We start from the raw sequence: 20,965 nt of genomic DNA on the forward strand, positions 1-20,965 counted from the left end.
TTCAACAATGATGTCATTGGCAGCAGATGTTGAAATGATTTCTTTAATAGGTCATGGTGCTTTGGATTAAAATCCTCTACAATTCTTCTATCCGAACACTTTCTAAGCTTCAGAGAGAGAGATAAAGTGGTTGTGGACCCCACAACACGAAATGCGGCCTATAAATAGTGTAAATACAAGATTTTGGCTAGGACTAGGTGACTAGATGGATAAAGATTATTTGATATTTTTGTAAGTTGGATGAATCTAAAACACTTTGATTTTATCTATAAACATTTGAAGTGTATCTAGAAGTTATTAGATAATATTTTTAGGGGTGTAATCGGTCTGGTCCGGTCCGGTTTTGGACAAAATTTAGGACCGAACCGGTATGTACCGGTTTTGTATTTTCCAAAACCGATTACGCACCGGTTGCCCTCCTAAACCGGTATCTCCGGTTTTACCGGTTTCTAGTCCGGTCCGGTCCGGTTTTCCGGTTTTTTAAAATGTAAATTTATCATTAAAAAATAAAAATCTGTTAATAAAAAAAAAACTGCTTCAAAAAATCTGTTTTAGTAAAAAAATCTGTATTAATTATAAACTTATATATTAGTATAGCTATATAATATATTAGACTATATAATAGTAGTAATATTATACTATTAGTATAGTTATATATTAGTATTAGTCATAAACTTACATATTAGTATAGCTATATAATATGTTAGACTTTATATAATATAATTTAATATATATATTATGTTTAAAGCATATGATCAATTAAATTTTTATCTTCAAGATTAAACTTTTATTTTATAAATTATAATAACATCATCTTATATATAATTATATTAATAACATATAATCAAAAAAATTACAAATGTTCATATTTAAGATTAACATTTTATGTTATAATTTATAAATTATAATATGAAATTATTTCATATATGATATATAATTATATATATTATATATAAAATATTAATTTTTATATTTTTTTTCCCCAACCGGTCCGACCGGTTTTCCGGTTTCTCGGTTTAAATTTACACCCCTAAATATTTTAGATAAGTCAAGAGTATAGGTATCTAAATTTCAAGGAGTCTGAAATTATCCTGAGAAGAGTTTGAATGGAAACTACATCTGCTGAGAAGACTTAGTGTCAGGTGTCAATAGCTGCTTCAGCAAAGTTTTTTGCAGCAGAGTCCTTCCGTCAGCAAAATCCTTCTATGACTCAAACTCCTAATAGACTCATTCCATCAGCAAAGTTCTACTACAGTTAAAACTCTGACCAGATTATTTATGATGAGGATTTCAATTGGATGAATACTTAGTGTTAGACTTGGAGACATTGGAGGGTGGTCTGAGTACTTGAGAATTTTCTATTGTTTCTCTCTCTCTCTCTCTTTGAGTGCATCCATACTCCATGTTTGAGATTGATTGAGTGATTCAGCCATTGGAGTTCCAGTAGATCCAGTAGAGAAGTAAACATTTGAAGATCGTCAGAGGTTTTGGCTACTACTATGGTAGAGGGAAACGAGACGTTTGTCGGGTAAAGTAAGAGAGTAAATTAGCAAAGGTTTTGTAATTGAGATTTACTTGTACATGATTTTCAAATGAATAAAATTGACTTTTTTGGGTATAACTGCCCTATAGGGTTTTACTTTTAAAGCGTTCTTTAAATAATTTTCCTTCGTAATCAAATTTGGTGTAACACACTTTATTTACTTTTTGTATTTAATTGATTATCAAATTATTTCATTATTGATCATTAACCAATTTGTTGATTGAATTGGTAGAACGTGGTAATACAATACATGAGTACTTGGATAATTTCAGTGTAGACCACAACATTAATTGCAATAGAGTTCCACATGTTGTGTCTATCTTTCTCCTAATTATAGAAAGTGCATGGGTCAGAAAATTAGAGGAAAATTAGATTCGTTTTGGTTGCCAGGAGATCATTTTTAAGTTAGATGCAATAACAGAAACACATCAAAGAAAGAATGGCTTTGAAAGTGATTGTCAAAGCATTGTATGAATGTACAAAGATGCTGAAAGGGAGCACAATGAGGTCGTAGAAACATTGCATGCTACACTGGAATGCTTCATTAATGACTTGAGAAGCGTTCATCTCTGTCTACACCACTCAATCTTTACAGGACTCTTGTGCATGGGTGTTTAAAGGAAGTGTCTGAAAGGATGCAGGGTACAACTGAACTTCCTAATTGTTAAGGAAGTGTCTGAAGGATGCGGGGTATAAAAACCGCTAACCGGCTGGAAGTGTTGTGTACTTACTTTTTGATCTATGAGAGGCGGTTGACAACTTGACATCCTTCAAGAAGAGCATTGGTCTGTTCTACAAATATTCCTGATTCTTTCAGGTTGTGCTGCCACTGGTAGAAAGGATTATGAAGGCACAAACTACAGAAAGTGAGAAAACTGACACCCAAGTGTTTTCTGTGTACATCTCCATTGCATCTGTAAAAGAAAATCGAGTGCGGTTTTCAGCCCAATTTCGGAGGCGATCTGCCTCTGCTGCATATAATGCCCTTCCCTGCAATATGTGTCGAAATCAGCTTTTACTAGATCACAGACATAATTAGCTTAAAGAAATAAGTAGTTTTCACAATTGCCATTATCCTCAAACTAAAAACTGTACTGATAAATATTCAGCTAAAAGTTCAATAGGATATTACCCTCTTTAATATAAGAATGCAAATCTAACATATGAGGTACTTCATAAGTACAGGATGAATTATGATGCTTACATGACAAAATTATTTCATTATATGATTTGAAATATCTATTTTTTTTTAAAAGAAACAAACCTTACATATCTCTATGCACTATATATGTGTCATGTCATATGACACATCATTTCTTTTTACAAAGTCATATATATATATATATATAGTTCTAATAAATTATATGCACCCATCATCAGGTTGGAGAGGGTTATATATGGCAACTCACAAATTGCAGATGGTCCCTATCTGCCTAGTGTGGTGTATTTGGAGAAAATAAATGATAGAATTCTTTAGGAACACATGAGAAGATCCTCTGGATGTTAGACTAAACCCATGGAGGAGCACTTGAGCTGCAGCAGTGTAATGCATTCACGAAGTAATGAAGATTACCTGTGCATCAAACCAGCGACCCTGTCGAAGCCATGCGGTGACTAAAGCAAGCAACATCCTAGGAGGAGTCAAGTAATTTATTGCCTTCCCTGTTCCCTTTACGACCCTCATCCTCGGAACTAAAGTTCTAGCAACTGTTTCGGGAAGCTCACAGATTATGTTAAACATCTGCTTATTCTGCACACTCGAGCCACTGCAAACCATAGAAAGCCATAGACGGTATATAAGGTAAGCGCAAGATCTATAGATGGAAGAGCAGAAGCAACCTTTGAATCTAAAATTAAGTATACAAATTTAATTAGAAAATAGACGTGGATACAACAAAACATTGAGGCCTGTTAGGATGACATCAGAGAGGAAACTGAAAGGAATTATAAGCATTGCGAAAGGTAAGGATGCTTCTTGTGCACCTCAGGAGCAGATCTGTAAGAACCATGCCTGGAGATGCTGTGTGCACCCCAACTTTGGATCGCTTGCACTCTTTCAAAAGGGATGCTTGAAGCTGCCGAAGACCACACTTTGTTGACCCATAACTGCAAGTCAAAGGACATAAACTAATGAATATCAACACCAACCATGAAAACTTGAAATAGTTTTAACTTCCACAAGCTCACTGCAGAAAAAGCTCAGTTCTGAGTGTAATAAAATACGAAAGAACTTACACAGCTGTAAGAGGGGTACTAGATCCCCCAGAGCCTGCACCATCCATGTTAAAAATGTGGCCCCCCTTATCCTGGTTCTTCATCACTTGCATGGCTTCTCGAGTGCACAGAAGAGAGCCAACCAGGTTTGTTGAGACAATCTAGCATCAGTTGGAGAGAGACAAGGAAAATCAATTCAAGCTCGAAGGTAAAACACCTCTTACCAGAATGGGTAAACTATTGTGACTGTTGGTAGGAAAACTAGGCAAACTATACAAGATATCTCAATAAGAAGTTTGAACCATAACATGAGAGGCAAGCAAACGATCCATGTCTTCTTCTACTCATACACAAGCATCCGTGTGCACCCTTGGGAGTTGGGGGTTAAAGATAATTCTCGACATTAATTCATGTATAGCAGTTTAAAGCTTGTCTAACGACTAGTCATTCAAACAACGAATACTAGCAATGTTTAAAATCAAGTCCTCTATCATTAAAGAGGCGATTCAATACCATAGCTCCTATTACTTTCAGAGAGCTAGCTTGGTTGCTGAAAGGAGATCCTGTTCACTTAAATACAGCTACATAATAAAGGAGAAAGTGAAACTTCTCAAATAACAGAACTTTTGTTTTTTTATAGGCAATACCAGAACCTATTAAAAAAATTCCTAACCAATTCATATACGAATACCTGTTTAATATCTTCATCAGAAAACTGCAGCAATGGTCTAAAACCTTTATTTGTGCCAGCATTGTTTATCTGCCGAATAGTACAAGTACAAATTGGAATATATGAGTAATTGATGGAACGGTACACGGTACAAGAAATGCCACATTACATAAAAGAATCTACTTAACAAGGAATACACAGGAATTGTGCTGGCATACGATAAAGACAAGGACAAATGATAGACAGTATTGTCAGAGGCAATAATGAAAGATAGGCAGTATTATCAAATCATCATCACCAATTCCACAAAATACAGGAACCTTATCATAATAAGATGTCCATATCCAATTAATTGGCTTCTCATAACTGTAGTTTGTAGTTCAATGAAAAACGAAGTATCATTTCATACCACTTTTCATCTCATTCAAGTCTGGCATCTTGACTACACAGGAGATGGTTCCAAAAAGCACGAGTTTTGAGTCAGAATAAAGATAACCATCTGATAATTGAGAGCTAAAACTCTAATGCCATGAGAAGTTTCTATGTTTTAAGGTTTGAACCAACAATCTTTTGCAAAACCAACAATAAAATGGAAGTATGGAAGTATAACTAGTGACATGAAATGAAAATTCATAATATTAATAAAATGCTACTGCTACATCTGTCTTCCGCAACAATAGCTGCTAGTGACGGGTTAGCAACAAGCAACAATTGAAAAAGGTTACTTACTCACCCAAATGTTGATTGAACCCAGTTCATGGAGAGAAAATTTTGCCAATTTCTGTACATCATCGGGTTCACAAACATTACATGCGATGCCTACCACTTTTGCATGTTGCAGCCTTCTCCTGGACGAGTCACTTGCTGTGGCCATGCATTCCTTTAGGTTCTCCTCAAGCTCTTTGACAGTCATATCGACAGACTCAGGGCTGCCATCACAAGATCCATGAATGGAAGTGACCTTTGTTAGTGATAACAATGTTGGAATTAAAGGTGCATTATATAATAAAACCAATATCCTAGTTCTGAAGACCACCTGCGAGAAGCAACAACCACGCGATCTCCTGAAAGAAGAAATTCACGAGCAAGAGCTTTTCCCAGTCCTCTTGTGCTGTACAAGACATTTAAAACATACAAAATCATAGACTTCTTACTTTTTCATTAGTGAAAAGCAACTGGTAGCCCATCTGGCCAAATTGTAATCACACCACCCTATTATATTATATTGTCCCAAGCCACAAGATCAGGTGATTTAAAAGTTGGGAGAAGGAAACGTCTACTCATACATTTTAAAGCATTAACACCAGATCAAATATAACATAGGTTTCAATCTCTAACTTCTTGACAAAGGGATACAATGACAAAAGTTCATGATAACACGTCATTGTTGAGCCATACCCCTCCACACCAACATCAAGTGCACAAATGAATGGCATATAAGGACAAGCTTTGGGAAGGGACCGGGTAAGGCATTAAGCATTTATTATAGGTTACTCCATTTAATCAAGCCCAGGGAGGGGGAGAGAGAGAGAGAGAGAGAGAGAGAGAGAGAGAGAGAGAGAGAGAGAGATAGAGATTACCTTCCAGTTATGACAACATTACGTGGACCAGCACGACAATGTTCCTCTAGAACCATATTAGCTCCTATCATGGTTCCAGTCACAATTCCCCCAAGCCAGCTATACCAAATCAAAGTGTCCATCTGACTGTCTCCACCTTCACAAAATTACACACAACTCAATTCTTGTATATGGAGCATCTACAGATGCTGATGATCACCTTATATTAACGCATGCATTCTAAATCAGAATGCATGTTCGCTAACCTGACAACTGAAATCCAATTGCAAGTATTGCTCCCGTGCTCATCATGGTTACCATATACCTTCCAATTTGGATAGCAACCTATGATAAAGCAACCAAACAAGCCTCTCAGTAAGTTTTACATCCGCGGTTAATTTTTTTGGCAGCCGATATAATTTCTTCACCTCATCTACGGCTTGATCTTTTTTCTCTCTCTCTTTTTTTCTTTCCCAAGCACATGTACGCTTTGATTGTTATGCAAAACCAGTTGGCTCTTACACCAACGAGCCAGTTCTTTCAGTCGGGGAAATAAAACTTTCCACACAAATTTGTGTATTTCACTAACACAAGTTAATCAAATTTACAAGTTACTTCGTAAAAACTCTTGTAAATTTAAACAGGAAAGGGATAGCAACAAAAAATAACATTCTGATTCTTAAGATTTCACTCCCTTTTTGTTACCAATAATGGAAGGTTTACCTTTAGTAAGTCCAGTCTCTTTTTAATTATTACCGCCAGAACTGAGAAAAGTTTCACAAAACTCACGAATTCTATGATTGTTAGTAAAACAGAAACATCTTTTGAGTCATGTGCCTGTTGTTGTTCAAAAGGCTGAATAGCCGAGCAAAGAAAAGCATTAACGTTAGGCGCCATTAAGTGGGAAAGTTTCGTTTTCCAAGTCGCAAGTACTGAAGTTTCGGGACTTGAAGGGCTATTCTTAACATTTTCTTAGCAACCAACAGACTGGAAACTCAATCTAAAATAAAGACTCGGAAAATTGCCAACTTTCAAATATCATCTCACCAAATAAGAGAAGAATTTTAAAACAAAGATAACATAAAGCGTATATAACTTACCAAGGAGAGCACCTTCTCCACCTTGGCCACAGCCGTGTTATAATCATCACCATGAGCCAAACCAAAACCATCCAAAATAGAAGTCTTGAAAGATCTCCAAAACCCAGTTCCGGTTTCGAGCTTACCCTCACTTTCCTTCAAACTCCGACCCTTTCTATCACTTTTCACCACCCTCTCTTTCTCCTTATCAACTTCTCCCTCCTCCCTCCTAAAAGACCGGCACTGTTTCGAACACATCCCATTACCCCGAGCGGATTGTCGCAACCCGTACAGGCATAAACCCGGTCGGAGCAGGACGGGTTGACAACTCCTGTGGTGGTGCTTGAAGCAGTGCTCGAAGCTTTGTGGGAAAACGTGAAGCCTAGTTACTGTGGCCATGGCTACTGTAAACTGAAAATAATCGATCGATGGTTCATATAACAGCTAGCGTTCCGATATTTTCTGGGGTGCCTTTGATATTTATTATGTATTGGACAGAACGTTTTCCTTTTTCTTGGGATAAAATTTGAAAAAAGAAGCAACAATAATGATAAAATATCTGAGAGAGAGGGAGAGAGATTCGGAGGATATCTGGAGGAAGGAGACGAAGAGAGGACTGTGATGACCACACGTTAAAGCAACCTCATCAGTATGTGTAATGACTGACACGTAGCATTGTGGGTCTCTGACTCTCTAATGTCATCGTGCCGCTTTTGTTCTGGTACGGTCGTGCGATCGGGAAGTGACGTTTCCTCTCGTTTAGATTCTTTTTGGAGAAAAAATTATTGCAGGGGTCGTTGGCTTGATACTTTCGAAACTTGTTATAGCCAATGCTGTCATGAAAAAGAAATAGACAGCGATTAGTGGGTAATAAGAAAATAATTATCTTTAAATTTTATATTAAATTAAGTAATTTTATAAAATTCAAATTGATGTTTAATAAAATGACATGTTCACATGGTTTAATTATAAAATAAATTATAAAGAGTTGTAATTGTATTATATAGTAATATGCTTTTTCTTTCATCCCAATTTAATTAACTAATTAATAAAGTTAATTAATAGGATATTTACTTATCACATTCCTAATGAATAGAACTTTAAGGAAAATTATTTAGTACATAGACTCTATAAAAATAAACTTACAAACTGATATAATTTGATATGGTACGTTAGATTCTAAAGTTATGGTCTTTTATTGTAAAATGAATATAATATATCATATAAAACTGTATCAACTTGTAGATTTGCTTTTATAAGATCACTGTGTGGTTGTGTCGATTTTTTTATTGGGCCTAATGTGATATTAATATGGTGTATCGGTTCTCTTGTTAATAGAAAAAATCTCATACATTCCTCGCGAGAGAGGAGACCATTAGCCTCAAGTTTAAGCTTTAAATTAAGATATTTTTTTAACGTTGAAATTAACGAAAGAGAAATGTTTTAGTCACAAATAGATTACATAAAAATAAATTCATAAACTAACATAATTTAATGTGATATGTTATATTGTAATATGGATGCTACTCGCATGGTACGGGGCAGGGTGGATCCACCCCCGCACCCCACCTAGCACCATGCAGTAGGAGGGTTTCCAACCCCACCTCAGGAGGCGGGAATGGGCCCCCATCTCGATATCGAGGGGTGGGGTTGAAACTTGAAACCGTACTCCGCCCCTCACCCAACTCAATGACCCATTGGGTCGATAAAATATCTTATTTTTGTTGTATTATTTACATGTCCATATATAAAATTATTATTTATTATAAATACATATATATATATATATGCATATAAATGTCCTCCGCTTGGCACTTGCAAAAATATCAATATTAAAAACAAAAAATATATATATTAAAAAATATTATTGATTATAAATATTACAAAACAAAGATTTTTTTTGTAATAAATATTAAAAACAAGGATTTTTATCCTCCACGCGGGCACTTGCAAGTTGCAATGACTTTATTCTCATATGTGCCCAACATTGAGTAAATTTGATCATCAACTATAATTTTCTCAACAAAAAATAAAAAAAAAATAAAAAATTGTTTATTAATTTATCCATTAAACACGCTAGTAGTTAAAAAAAAAAAAAAAGCTGTCTATTAAACATAATAACTAGTACCTAAGATATTTATATTTTTTGTATTTAATATTTATAATAAATCATATATTTATATACAAACAAGTAAATATTATAAAAATTTCAAGAAAATTCTCATTGGTGTCTTTAAATTTGGTGTCCTTAAATTTATTTGCTATAAAATTTTAGCAAAACCTAACAAAAGAATAAAACATGAGACTCTCCAAATTAAGACAGCTGTGTTTAGATAGTAAGAATACTTAAGAAGTGTTGAGAATGTTTATAAATAATAGTAAAAAAAATAATAAAAAAGTAATAATATTAAAACATAGTTGGACTTTTAGACAGAATTATGGTTTTTTTTTTTACCAAATGATGAAGGAAGTGATTTTAAATGTATTGATATTTTTTTTATTTTTTAAAAATATTTAAATACATTAACAAAATATGAATAAAAAAATGAAAAAAAAAAAGGTTATTTTTGCAATTAGCGGTAACACCGAGCGGTGCTACTTGGACGGCAGAGTAGCACTGCTCAAAACTAAAAACTAGAGATGGGAGATAATGCAAAATGAATGTAATCATAATTTCCCAAACACACAACTTCATGAGTACCAATCTTCAATAATATTGGCATATATATACTATCTTTCTTAAAATGGTCATGAGGAACTTTATATATCTACTAATCAATCCTAATCAAATACGTACATTTGAGTCCCAAAAGCTTGAAATACTATATATTAATTATTGTTTTCAAAAGACAATGGAGGCCGTGTGGATCCAGAAGAAGTTCATTCCCTTGTAGTCATGCATGCATCAGTGGAGTTTGATTACTAATCATAGCCGTCCACGCACTGCAACGTACGTATATAAGTCTTTGAGAGATTCTATTACGTGTCAAAAATGAAACTTGATGAAGTTACATTGATTGTTGGCCGAAGGTGATCACGTAAAGAAGAGGACTAGTGCATGGAGTTGCATGTTCAGAGGATTGTGGTTGTTGCGTGTACAATTATCCTACTGCAAGCATACGTACGCTTTTGAGTTCGATCTACACCCTCTTAGTTTAGGCTGCGTTTAGATGTTGAATTAAGTTGAGTTGAGATGATAAAATATTGTTAGAATATTATTTTTAATATTATTATTATTTTAAAATTTGAAAAACTTGAATTGCTTATTATATTTTGTATTGAAATTTAAAAAAATTGTAATGATGAGTTGAAAGGAGTTTAAATTCCAAATGTACCACATATCACTAAGCACCGCGCGCACAGCTACCACACGCAGTCTCTCATCCCTTTGTGCACTGCTGCACAACCCACCAAGCACGGCACAATCTTGCCATCCTTTGTGCCATTGCAGCATAACCATGCTGCCCGGCCACCACCCCTGCATATCCTCCCTCCTATTCACTTTCAATCTCAAACCAAATGTAAATCTTGAATTTAATTTCTCTTAGAGTTTCAAATATGATGAGTCACTACAAGAAAACTGCTTATTTGTGGTCAGTTAATTCCAGCGAAATGACTATTTACAGTTAAAATAAGTCTATTTTGATCACAAATAGTCTTTTCACTGTAATTAAATGGTCACAAAAACTCATTTTTCTTATAGTGAGTTTGTGATATATATCATGGGTTATTCATAAATTTGGAGTTCTTCTGTTTTCTTATTTGGATTGGGTTTTATTTTTGGAATGGGTGGCTCTACTCCCCCCGCTAAGGGCTCCCGCTAGTTGATTTTGGTTTTTCTTTTTTTTTTACATGTATTTTTTTAACAGTTTTAAATATTTTATTTTAAAAAAAATACTATATTATTAAAAAATACTTACTTAATCATTAAGTTAAAAAAAGAAAAACCAGTAGTAGCCCCCAACGGGAGCTACTAGCGGGAAGAGTAGCTTTTTCCTTTTGGAATTTCTATGCATGGGTGAAAGAATTGGAATTTCACTGGCGAAACACTTTTGTATATTGATTTTAGATATAAGCTCTTGGAAGAGAATTTCTGCAAGTGCACATGATCAAATACTTAAAGGAAAAATTTCTTTAATCAGATAGCTCCACATCTGATTTATAGGATTTCATTCCATGATCACGGCCTAGAACTACCGCAAAAGAAAGTTAACACCATAGTTGGTGTAAGTGTATATATATGTATCTTAGATATTTATACCTAATATTCTTAGAATATTATGATAATATTCTTAGTTTCTAGTAATTATGCTAGGTTAGAATCTTTCATTCTTTATTGTATTTTCTTATTAATTACTTTGGCCATATTCAATTATATATATGCCTACTTTGTATAGTTTTATACACACAAAAATGATACACATATGATTCACCAAAACCCTCTCTATTTCAACATGGCATCAGAGCCACCATCAACCTGGTGTCTATGATTTCTTTGTCCGTGCAAGCCGTCCTTTTTGGTGTTTCTTTCTTCCACAACAGCACTTGGCTTCCTCTACACTTGACAGTGGTTTATCATGTGTTTACGTTCGTTTCTAGCTTAGATTCTCATCAAATCAGATCAAAAACGGAGTCCTAACAGTTTTCTCGGCATCTATTAGTCAAGCAATTCTTGTTTTGTTGCCTTACGCCTCGCTACTTCAGTCAGCGCATCTAACGACGAGCCACACGCACACACCTCACCCAATTAAGCCTGGTCCAACCCAACTCAAGCCTAGTTTCGCCCAACCCAAGTAAGATTCTTCCATGTTTTTTTTTATTTGGCCCACTTTGGTTCAAGCCCAGTGCAGCTCGGCCCACTTGTTCCAACCCCTTTGACAAGTTGATTGTTGACCTGTTTACCAACAATCGTTGATTGTTTACCATTGACTATTGACCATTTGGAAAAAAAAAAACTACAACATTATGCTTCACACCTCTCCCAACCTTGACAACATTGTTCGTCCTATTGATAATATTTTAGATGGCTCTAATTATAATATGTGGGCCTAAAATATAGAAGTAATTCTTAGATGATGAAAATTGTGGCGCTGTGTATCTAGTGATATTATTGCACCCAAGCAACAAGAAGGTGAGAGTCTTGATGTTGTTGCATGCCACCTTGAAGATTGGCATAGTGTTCACTACAAAATCTAGTCCTGGTTTATCAACACTTATTTTCCATCCATCCATAGCTTGCTCCCCAAGCTTGGTAATGCTAAAGCTGTTTGAGATTTTCTTGCTAAAAGATATTATTACACTCATGATGTTTCATTGCAGTTTCAGCTTGAGACTATAAGCTTTATCAGATGCATAAGGAATCAGGTCAATCTATTGTTGATTTCTATTCTCAAGTTAATTTTGGGAACAATTGTCTGCTGCAGATCCTCAACTCAAATGTTCTGAGGATATGAGTTGTTTGCAACATATCGTGATTGTCGTAAATTTATGCATTTTATGATGTTATTTCGTGAGGATTTTGAATCTACTCGAGCATCTCTTTTACATCACACACTCCCTCTCTTGAGGTTGTAGTTGTTGAACTCATCTTAGAAGAGTCGTCGTTCAACCATGAAGATACAAACTCTAGATTCAGTTATTGCTGCCATCCCTAAGACTACATTTGGGTCTTCCACAGCCTTAACAGTTGGATTTAAAAGAGTTAACACCATAGTTGGATTTTATGGAATTACACTTTGTCTGGCACAGTCATTTTAAAAGAAAAAAAAGTAAGATATATTTGAAACTTATATAAAAAAAACTTTATTTTTCACGTTGAGCTTTACTTGTTTTAGAAAGTACAAAAAGTATTTCACGAGATTTAGGCTACATTTAAATATTGAAATGAATTGAGTAAGTTGTAAATAGTAATATTTTATAGGTCCTATTGAGATGAGTTGAACTTTTTTAGGTTAATTTGTATTTAATTTTTTATGTTGAAATATATGAAGTAAGTTGATGTGAGTTTAACTTTTTTATGAGAAATTAAAAAAATAATTAATTCTATCAATAATTGATTTTAGATGAATTGGGTGGAGTTGAATTCCACAACCAAACACAATCCACGTCCCCATACCACATGTAAGATTACACCTTTAAGCACTCTCCACATTAAATTTTTTTTTTTTTTAAATGTAACACAGGGTGCTGCAGCACAGTAGGCTGTAATAAATATTTTTACTTAAAAAATAGGTCAATCCAACAGCTATGGGATGGGGTTAGTGTTCTAAGTGCCAAATGAAGTACATTTCATTGCTTGGCAAAATCGCAAAAATTAATTTTCTAATGTCATGTCGGTGCTTCTAATGCACCCAATGAATAGCTAAAACTATAATCAATCAATGGGCGAGAGTCGCACGATAAAACCAGGGGACAGTCCCAGCTGTGGCAGTTTCGGACGTGAGAGTCGGACGCGGGGTGAGTTTCGGCTTCATTTCCGTATTGACCGCCAGTGACCGGAAACGACAATCCTCGAGAGAAAGGTAGAACAAAGAACAGAAAGAAGAAGAAAACAAAGGGAAAGGGCGCAGCCTCTGCAATCTCTCTCCCCCGTTTTCTTCTTTTTTCGCCTACTGGAGAGAGACATTAAGACCCAATCATAGGGATGCAGAGGCCACAGGATCAACGGTCGAGATCTGCCAAGCCGACCACCATTCATGGCTGCGCCCAGTCGGGGACCTTATTGGGGTTCAAAGGCTACTCCGAGACCGCCCTTCTCTTCTCAATGAAAGAAATCCCGTCGTAAAGATTTCGTTCTCTCTATTTATGTTAATTAAGTTTTTTTGGTTTTGCCCAAGATTTCAATTCTTTTTTTCACTTCCATTTTCACAGTTGTTATTTCAAGGATGTGAACTGTGTTGTGTAAATTGAACGAACCGAACCCATATGACCATATGGATTGACTACCCTATAATTTTTTTATCCCCGCCTCCCCGCCGCCCGGGGGGGGGGGGGGGGGGGGGGTGGGAAATAAGCCAGAAAACTTAAAAAGCATTGTTTCGGTGGTACGTGCGTTTGGCGGGGTCTATATAGATATAATGTGGTTGAGTTTGTTGAGGAAACAAGCACCAAGTTGGTGGTTTAATGAGATCAAGGACAGAGATGGAGATGGATCTATTAGCTTGTACACAATTGGGCTACATATGAATAATTTTCCTATGAGTGTGCATTGAGCCTTCATCTTTTTTATCTAATACAAAGTTATTCTTATTTAATTGTGCATTAGATAGGTAGTTTCAAGAAACGGTTCCATAATGCGATGGCGTAGACTTGGTTTAATTTGACCAGAGAAACTGTCAATGATATAGAGGTGGAAGAATGAGCATGCTCTAGAACAGTAGGATGAGCATAGAAAACATGCATAGTAAGTTCAGCAAATGTTGGAGTGCAAACAACGGGAGTGGGAAGGAACCTGTTAGTAAAATGATAAAATGAGCTAGCATTTATTTTGTACTTAGATTTTTCTGTACTTGTATGTGCATCTGCTTCTAGTTTTAGAATTAAAATGAGTGAGATCTACGTTTTATTATATACATTAATGGATTCCTAAATCTACATGTTATATGGAGTTGCTTATTTATTATCTATGCACCTGTTTTGCTTGCCTGATTGCAGATGGCACAGACACCGCTTCATGTTTCTGCTGGTTATAACAGGGTTGAGATAGTCAAGTTTCTTCTTGATTGGGAAGGGACAGATAAGGTTGAGTTGGAAGCCAAGAACATGGTACGTATTTTTCCTTTGGCTAAAATGTGAATATAGATGTGGATATTCTTACAGTTATGACGCTTGGGGATTTGTTTAAGCTTGTGTTCGTGACTTATTGTGGTTTGCAGTATGGAGAAACTCCGCTGCACATGGCAGCAAAGAATGGGTGCAATGATGCTGCACGCCTGCTTCTTGGCCGTGGTGCTTTTATTGAAGCAAAAGCAAATGTGCTTTTCTTTGCCTTATGATCTGTTTTTTGAAGAGTACAAATTAAAACTGGGATTTGAATTTTGATGATATGTTATGTTGTTGTGCTGTCTTATTAATGCAGAATGGAATGACACCTTTACATCTTGCTGTTTGGTACTCACTTCGAGCTGAAGACTGCTCGACTGTCAAAACATTGCTTGAATACAATGCTGATTGTAGTGCCAAGGATAATGTATGTGGACTGCAATTGATTGGCATAATCTCAGCTTAGTAAAAGATTCTCCCTAGGTAAAGAATCATATTTGGTGTAACATTTGAATTGCAGGAGGGCATGACTCCTCTAAATCATCTCTCACAAGGCCCCGGAAGTGAAAAGTTGCGGGAACTCTTGCACTGGCATCTTGATGAGCAGCGAAAGAGAAGAGCAATTGAAGCATGCACTGAAACAAAATCTAAAATGGATGAACTTGAAAATGAAATGTCAAAGGTAGTAGGATTGCATGAGCTTAAGATACAGCTCCGGAAATGGGCAAGGGGTATGCTTTTGGATGAGAGACGTAGGGCCCTTGGGCTGAAAGTTGGCTCAAGAAGACCCCCACATATGGCTTTCCTTGGCAATCCTGGAACAGGTAGTTGCTGGCAAGATTCTTTCTGTCTTGTCACGATGGTTCTATATTTTCCTTCAACATTGGAAATCCATTTGATCTTTTCTTGGTACTTGCTTTTTGCGTTTGGAGCACAATCTTTTTGTAAGTCACTAACATTGTTAAAAAAATAAGGTGTTCTTTAGGCCTCAGTTTTATTATCTATAATCACTAGGTTGCCTATATATCTAACACCTCCTTGTAGGGTTAAGAATGCTACATTATAACATTACGTAGCAATAGGTAATAAGCAATCCATAAACATTAAAACCTCAAAACCAATAACTTAACTATTCTCAAACTATAAGGCAGGATGTAACACAGCTCAATAAACTGAAATTAAACAATATCCTTGATGTAAATATATCTTCTTGACCCAAAAACACTTTTGATGAACACTTTCTAGAACTTGATTAAGCCATGGTCCCTCCCTACTGGTCTTGGCCTGCTAGCTCATCCTCATCTTCTTCACCTGGGACATTTTAAAACATAAAAAGTAACTGAGTTGAATACTCGATAAAAAAAGGTTTTGAATTAGGATTTACGGTTGAAAAACATTATTAAATACAATTAAACATATGCACACATATAATAAAACATTTACATTTAAATAGTTACCTACATAATGACCAACACATTGACCCTTGGGTGCAAGATCATGCACCAGTTCCACAGCCCATTCACATAAGGGGTACCACATTCATGTTGGATGTGAACACCTCGGGCAGGCCACATCTTAACATCTTCAGTGTGGTTTGCACATCCGTCATAGCATAGCTTTGGCACCAAGCATCATCATATGGCCAAAATAAACATTCAATATTGCATTCATTCACCATTTCATAACTTTCATGACATGAGCTTTTAAATAACACTCATCACATGAGAATAATATTGAATTTTCTATAAAAAAACATTGGCATAGCCTTCATAACATAAATATATTCATGACATAATAGATAGCACATGAATCAGGTTAAAGCGTTTGCAAAACCTCACTTTCATAACATATCATATGTACGAGTAAAGGCTAGTATCATAATAGCATATAGCTTGAAACTCATTTTTGGGGTTTGACCTCTTACAAATCCAAAGTTTTCCCTCAATACTTAGGAGGTTTGAGTCACTGCAAGGGTGACTCATTGGGGTTAGAACTAAATTTAGTCCAAACAGCAACCCCCTTTTATGGTTATGGTGCTGCAGTTTCTCTGCAGTAGCCAACTCTCACCCTTAACTACATGTATGACAATTATACAACCAATGAAATGCATCACTCATGGATTCTATGATCTATGTATGATGTGTTCATACCAACATATAAATCTTGTAAAACTTAAAGAAACCAGTTTATTTCATTCTTGGACAGCATGTATAAATTCTAACAGTCAATAAAAGCCTTAGGCCATTCTTGGTTTGAGACATTTTGAGAAAATTTGAAAATTTTTTATGGTTTTCGTGAAAGGAGAGGGAAAATTTTGATTTTTTTAATTGGTAAATAAAATTTTATTGATCATAAGAGTAGGCAAAGCCCAAGTACACAGGTCAGGTCATATACAAGAGCAACACCTAGGAGTGATGTTCTAGTGATACAAGAAATTCATGGATGGTCATGCCACAAAAATCAATTACAATCGACCATTGGAACAAGGTGTTAAAAAAGAAAGTTCTAAGTTCATCCAATGGCCGTTCACGATCTTCAAAGTTTTGCTTGTTCTTCTCCCTCCAAAGACACCACCATAGACATATCAGAACCATATTCCAAATTGCAGCAATCTGAGAAGTGCCTTGAAGACCTCTCCATGAAGCTAAGAGGTCAATTTGATTTTTTTTAAAAAGTACGTGTTGTGTTGAAGTTTGTAAAAGTGAATAGTTACAGTTGTTTTAAGATTATTTTTCTTTTGGAGTTTGTAAAAGTTGTTTTTTTTTTGGGTTTAGATAATGATTGGGTAACAATGGGATCAAAAGTTGATTCAAAGATGTTTGATTTTGTTTTTTAAAAAAGAAGGCATTTTTTGTTAAACCAAACATGGCCTTTTGCACTCAATCCATCATACATCTATCATGGGATCAGTTTTATAAAATAACCTCGCCTTAATATCCGTAGTAGTAAGAAAATCAAGTGGCGAATCTGCTGTCCGCTTGAGTTTCTTTGACTGTTTCAGTTTCTGCTTACTTTAGCCTTAAATTTCTGTATATTGTCATAAGGGAATCGGAGATTGTTCCATTTAAAAGTGAAGGAAAAACTTTGTAGTGGCAGCAGCAAGGGAAGGAGGGTTGCAGTCTAGGGTTTTAAATCTGAAGTTTCTGATCTGAACAAACACATGAAGGTCCCATTCAGCAGCTATTCCTTGATCAACTCATGAACAAGTGTTGAATTTTCTCACCTATGGGCTGCAGCAGACTTAGACCTCGAGTTGTTGATGGAAAATTAGGGGAAGAGTGGCTGCAAAAGGGATGGCAGACTTGAGAGTAGAAAATGGGCACTTTCTAGCAGCCTAGCAGTGTTAAGAAAGAAGCGAGGCTGACCCTAATTATTCCTAAGAGGGGTGGCAGACCTTGGGTTTCTAGAAGTCCCATTTTTCCTTAAGTGCAGTTAATGAAAACTTACAGCCTATAGGCACTCGACAGAAATTGTTTTTAGGGCTTCTAGGAAGTCTGAAATTAGGTAAGTTTTCCTATTTTACACAGAACCTTGTAGTCTTAAATTGAAGGTTTCCTGATTGCCTTTCAGAACTTTTCAACATTTAATGAAGTCAATCGGCACCTAAAGCAATTCATTTAAAACCTTAAAACAGTTAAAACTACATCTGGAATTTGTGAAGTTAAGGCATAATTTGAAAATATTCGAAACAAAATTAGAAACCCTAGTTTCAAAATGCAAATGATTGCTTTTTTATTATGCTCATTTGTTTCTTATATCCCAATAATATCTCTCAAGGGGTTTTAACTGCTGCATTGAGGAGTGAATGAAAATTAAAATTTGATATATACCATTGTCATTTTGCTTTATGTGAATGCATCACTTTGTTGTATCTTGTTGTATCAATTTGTAAAGCAAGGTTATTATTAATATCTTCTACAGGTAAGACTATGGTAGCTCGAATCCTTGGAAAATTACTCTATATGGTGGGAATTTTACCGACTGACAGAGTAACAGAGGTACAGCGAACCGACTTGGTTGGAGAATTCGTTGGTCATACTGGGCCAAAAACTAGGAGGAAGGTATATACTAGGCTTTCCTTATCTTTGCTCTTAGGTTCTGCGCCTCTCTCTCGTAGAGACAGGCTTGTGTGCTTTACTGTAACAAACTAACCATAGAATACTGTGCACAGATTAAAGAAGCAGAAGGAGGAATTCTTTTTGTTGATGAAGCATATCGACTGATACCTATGCAGAAGGCAGATGATAAGGACTATGGATTGGAAGCTTTAGAAGAGATTATGTCCGTCATGGACAGCGGAAAGGTGGTTGTCATATTTGCTGGGTATAGTGAACCAATGAAGCGTGTGATTGCTTCTAATGAAGGCTTCTGCAGACGGGTGACCAAATTTTTCTCTTTTAATGACTTCAGTTCTGAAGAACTAGCCAAGATTCTCCATATCAAGATGAATAATCAAGCGGAAGATAGTTTGTTGTATGGATTTAAGTTACACCCTTCTTGCACTGAAGAAGCTGTGGCAGCACTGATACAGAGTGAAACAACGGAAAAGCAGCGCAAGGAGATGAATGGTGGTTTACTGGATCCAACTCTAGTCAATGCTAGAGAGTATTTGGACCTTAGGCTAAGTTTTGACTGTATAGACACAGATGAACTTTGTACCATTACTTTAGAGGATTTAAAAGCTGGTCTACGGCTGATATCACTGTGAGACACGAGAATGGATAGATTTAGTTAGGAAAAACTCGGCGACCATTCTTTTGCCAGCCTGTCTCATTTTATATCCTCTCTAATTGAAGTTGAAGATTTCCAATAACTGAGACAGGAATGGATAATTCAACTTGAAGAAATCCATTACCAGTCATTCTATCCATATGCCTTTCATCCTTTGAGGATGAGTTCCAACAATCTTTGATTTTTTTAGTTGGAAACTTCACTGTATCCGTCAATGGCGCTTGAGATATTTTCTGGGGCGGGGTTTTGTACTAATTCATTGTATTTTGATTTATTGATTGGAGTGAGCAATAAATGTCGCATGCAGTATGTGATTATCTTTCTGTTATTTGATGGATGGCTAATTCTCCAACTTTGGATGCGCATTGTTCTGTTTTCACCCCTTTTTTTTTTTCAATCAAACTTGCATTGTTCAATCAAACTTGCATTGAATTAAAAAAGAGAATACAGGAGAAGGCGGGGGACTCTTACAAAAATCCCTTCACAGAAATTGTGGTGCATACGATTGAAAATAAAATAAAAATGGGCGATGAGACTAATAAATTGGACCCAAACCTAGGAGACCGCTGCAATAACGGTTTTAAAATCCAATTATTGGATTTGTGGAATGCAATTGTGATATGCATCCATGAAAGCAACATTGCAACTATCTAATCCAGAGTTGTTAACGAAGGTTTTCACGTTCTTTTCCCCTAGATTCTTTATTATGGAAAGCTGTAACATAGTCTGATAGTTAGAATCAAACAGTCCGAGTTGCTGGCGGTCTTACGGAGGTACCTATGGTGGAGCCAACGTCTATGCTACATGCGTCGATGCAGACGGAGCCTGGGGATTGAGGTCCGAAGGATCCAGAGGTGGGGAGTCTAACTGTGCCACACGTGTGGTGGTAGGGGGTAGGAAAATGGGCCAACGCGTAGGAAAGCCACACAGCTTTGGTGGCGCATGCAAATCACACAACCGTCATTTGGCGGCTCCTTCACCGGAGTTCTGAAGATCAATGGCATCCATTTACTTGTCTTCTACTAATTCATGTTCACTTACATAGTCATATGTTCAGAAGAATGAAAGGGGAAATTAAAAATAGTCATAAGCTTACATTCTTTGGGTCAGAGACAATTTATTTGAATTAAACCATTCAGAGGGTATATGCCACAGCCATATTTTATTTTTCTGAAAATTTATTTGAGTGATCAGATGATTCTTTCTCCCGTACTATCATAATCTTGAGAGCTCTGAAATATATCTTTTTCATTGCATTGCCAGTGTAACGATCATTTTGATATTCAAATGAGGTCAAAATAATCAAAAGAAATATACCATTTAAAATATAAAAAATAGAAATAAAAATAAAAATATTCATCCTCCACGACCTAATGGCAATATATAATCCAAAAGCAATTCTTCAAAG

At 35.9% G+C, this 20,965-nt stretch overlaps 2 protein-coding genes across 2 annotated transcripts; one reads left to right on the plus strand and one right to left on the minus strand.

Moving 5' to 3' along the window:
• Positions 1-1,971: 1,971 nt before the first annotated feature.
• Positions 1,972-7,675, minus strand: LOC121251578 (probable chlorophyll(ide) b reductase NYC1, chloroplastic). Its single transcript, XM_041150858.1, has 10 exons — positions 7,087-7,675; positions 6,253-6,331; positions 6,008-6,143; positions 5,464-5,538; positions 5,161-5,356; positions 4,449-4,517; positions 3,779-3,918; positions 3,527-3,649; positions 3,117-3,309; positions 1,972-2,533 (listed from the first exon to the last, which is right to left on the minus strand). The coding sequence occupies exons 1-10, from the start codon at positions 7,462-7,464 to the stop codon at positions 2,357-2,359; spliced, it is 1,566 nt and encodes a 521-aa protein (XP_041006792.1). The 5' UTR covers positions 7,465-7,675; the 3' UTR covers positions 1,972-2,356.
• Positions 7,676-13,392: 5,717 nt separating this feature from the next.
• Positions 13,393-19,852, plus strand: LOC121251579 (protein CfxQ homolog). The gene is made up of 7 exons (XM_041150860.1): positions 13,393-13,845; positions 14,719-14,829; positions 14,940-15,038; positions 15,143-15,253; positions 15,347-15,650; positions 18,748-18,887; positions 18,998-19,852. The coding sequence occupies exons 2-7, from the start codon at positions 14,719-14,721 to the stop codon at positions 19,532-19,534; spliced, it is 1,302 nt and encodes a 433-aa protein (XP_041006794.1). The 5' UTR covers positions 13,393-13,845; the 3' UTR covers positions 19,535-19,852.
• The last annotated feature ends 1,113 nt before the right edge of the window (positions 19,853-20,965 follow it).

The sequence above is a fragment of the Juglans microcarpa x Juglans regia genome, chromosome 2S (assembly GCF_004785595.1).
Source record: "Juglans microcarpa x Juglans regia isolate MS1-56 chromosome 2S, Jm3101_v1.0, whole genome shotgun sequence".
NCBI lineage: Eukaryota > Viridiplantae > Streptophyta > Magnoliopsida > Fagales > Juglandaceae > Juglans > Juglans microcarpa x Juglans regia.

What these genes read in the sequence shown, in the direction of transcription:
- LOC121251578 (XM_041150858.1), bottom strand. Translation starts at nt 7,464, where the DNA reads ATGGCCACAGTAACTAGGCTTCACGTTTTCCCACAAAGCTTCGAGCAC. An exon ending in TGGGTTCAATCAACATTTGG is followed by an intron (nt 4,518 to 5,160) that starts GTGAGTAAGTAA and finishes ACTATTCGGCAG; the next exon opens with ATAAACAATGCTGGCACAAA. An exon ending in GTCGCTGGTTTGATGCACAG is followed by an intron (nt 2,534 to 3,116) that starts GTAATCTTCATT and finishes CACATATTGCAG; the next exon opens with GGAAGGGCATTATATGCAGC.
- LOC121251579 (XM_041150860.1), top strand. Translation starts at nt 14,719, where the DNA reads ATGGCACAGACACCGCTTCATGTTTCTGCTGGTTATAACAGGGTTGAG. An exon ending in AGTTGGAAGCCAAGAACATG is followed by an intron (nt 14,830 to 14,939) that starts GTACGTATTTTT and finishes TGTGGTTTGCAG; the next exon opens with TATGGAGAAACTCCGCTGCA. An exon ending in TTATTGAAGCAAAAGCAAAT is followed by an intron (nt 15,039 to 15,142) that starts GTGCTTTTCTTT and finishes TTATTAATGCAG; the next exon opens with AATGGAATGACACCTTTACA.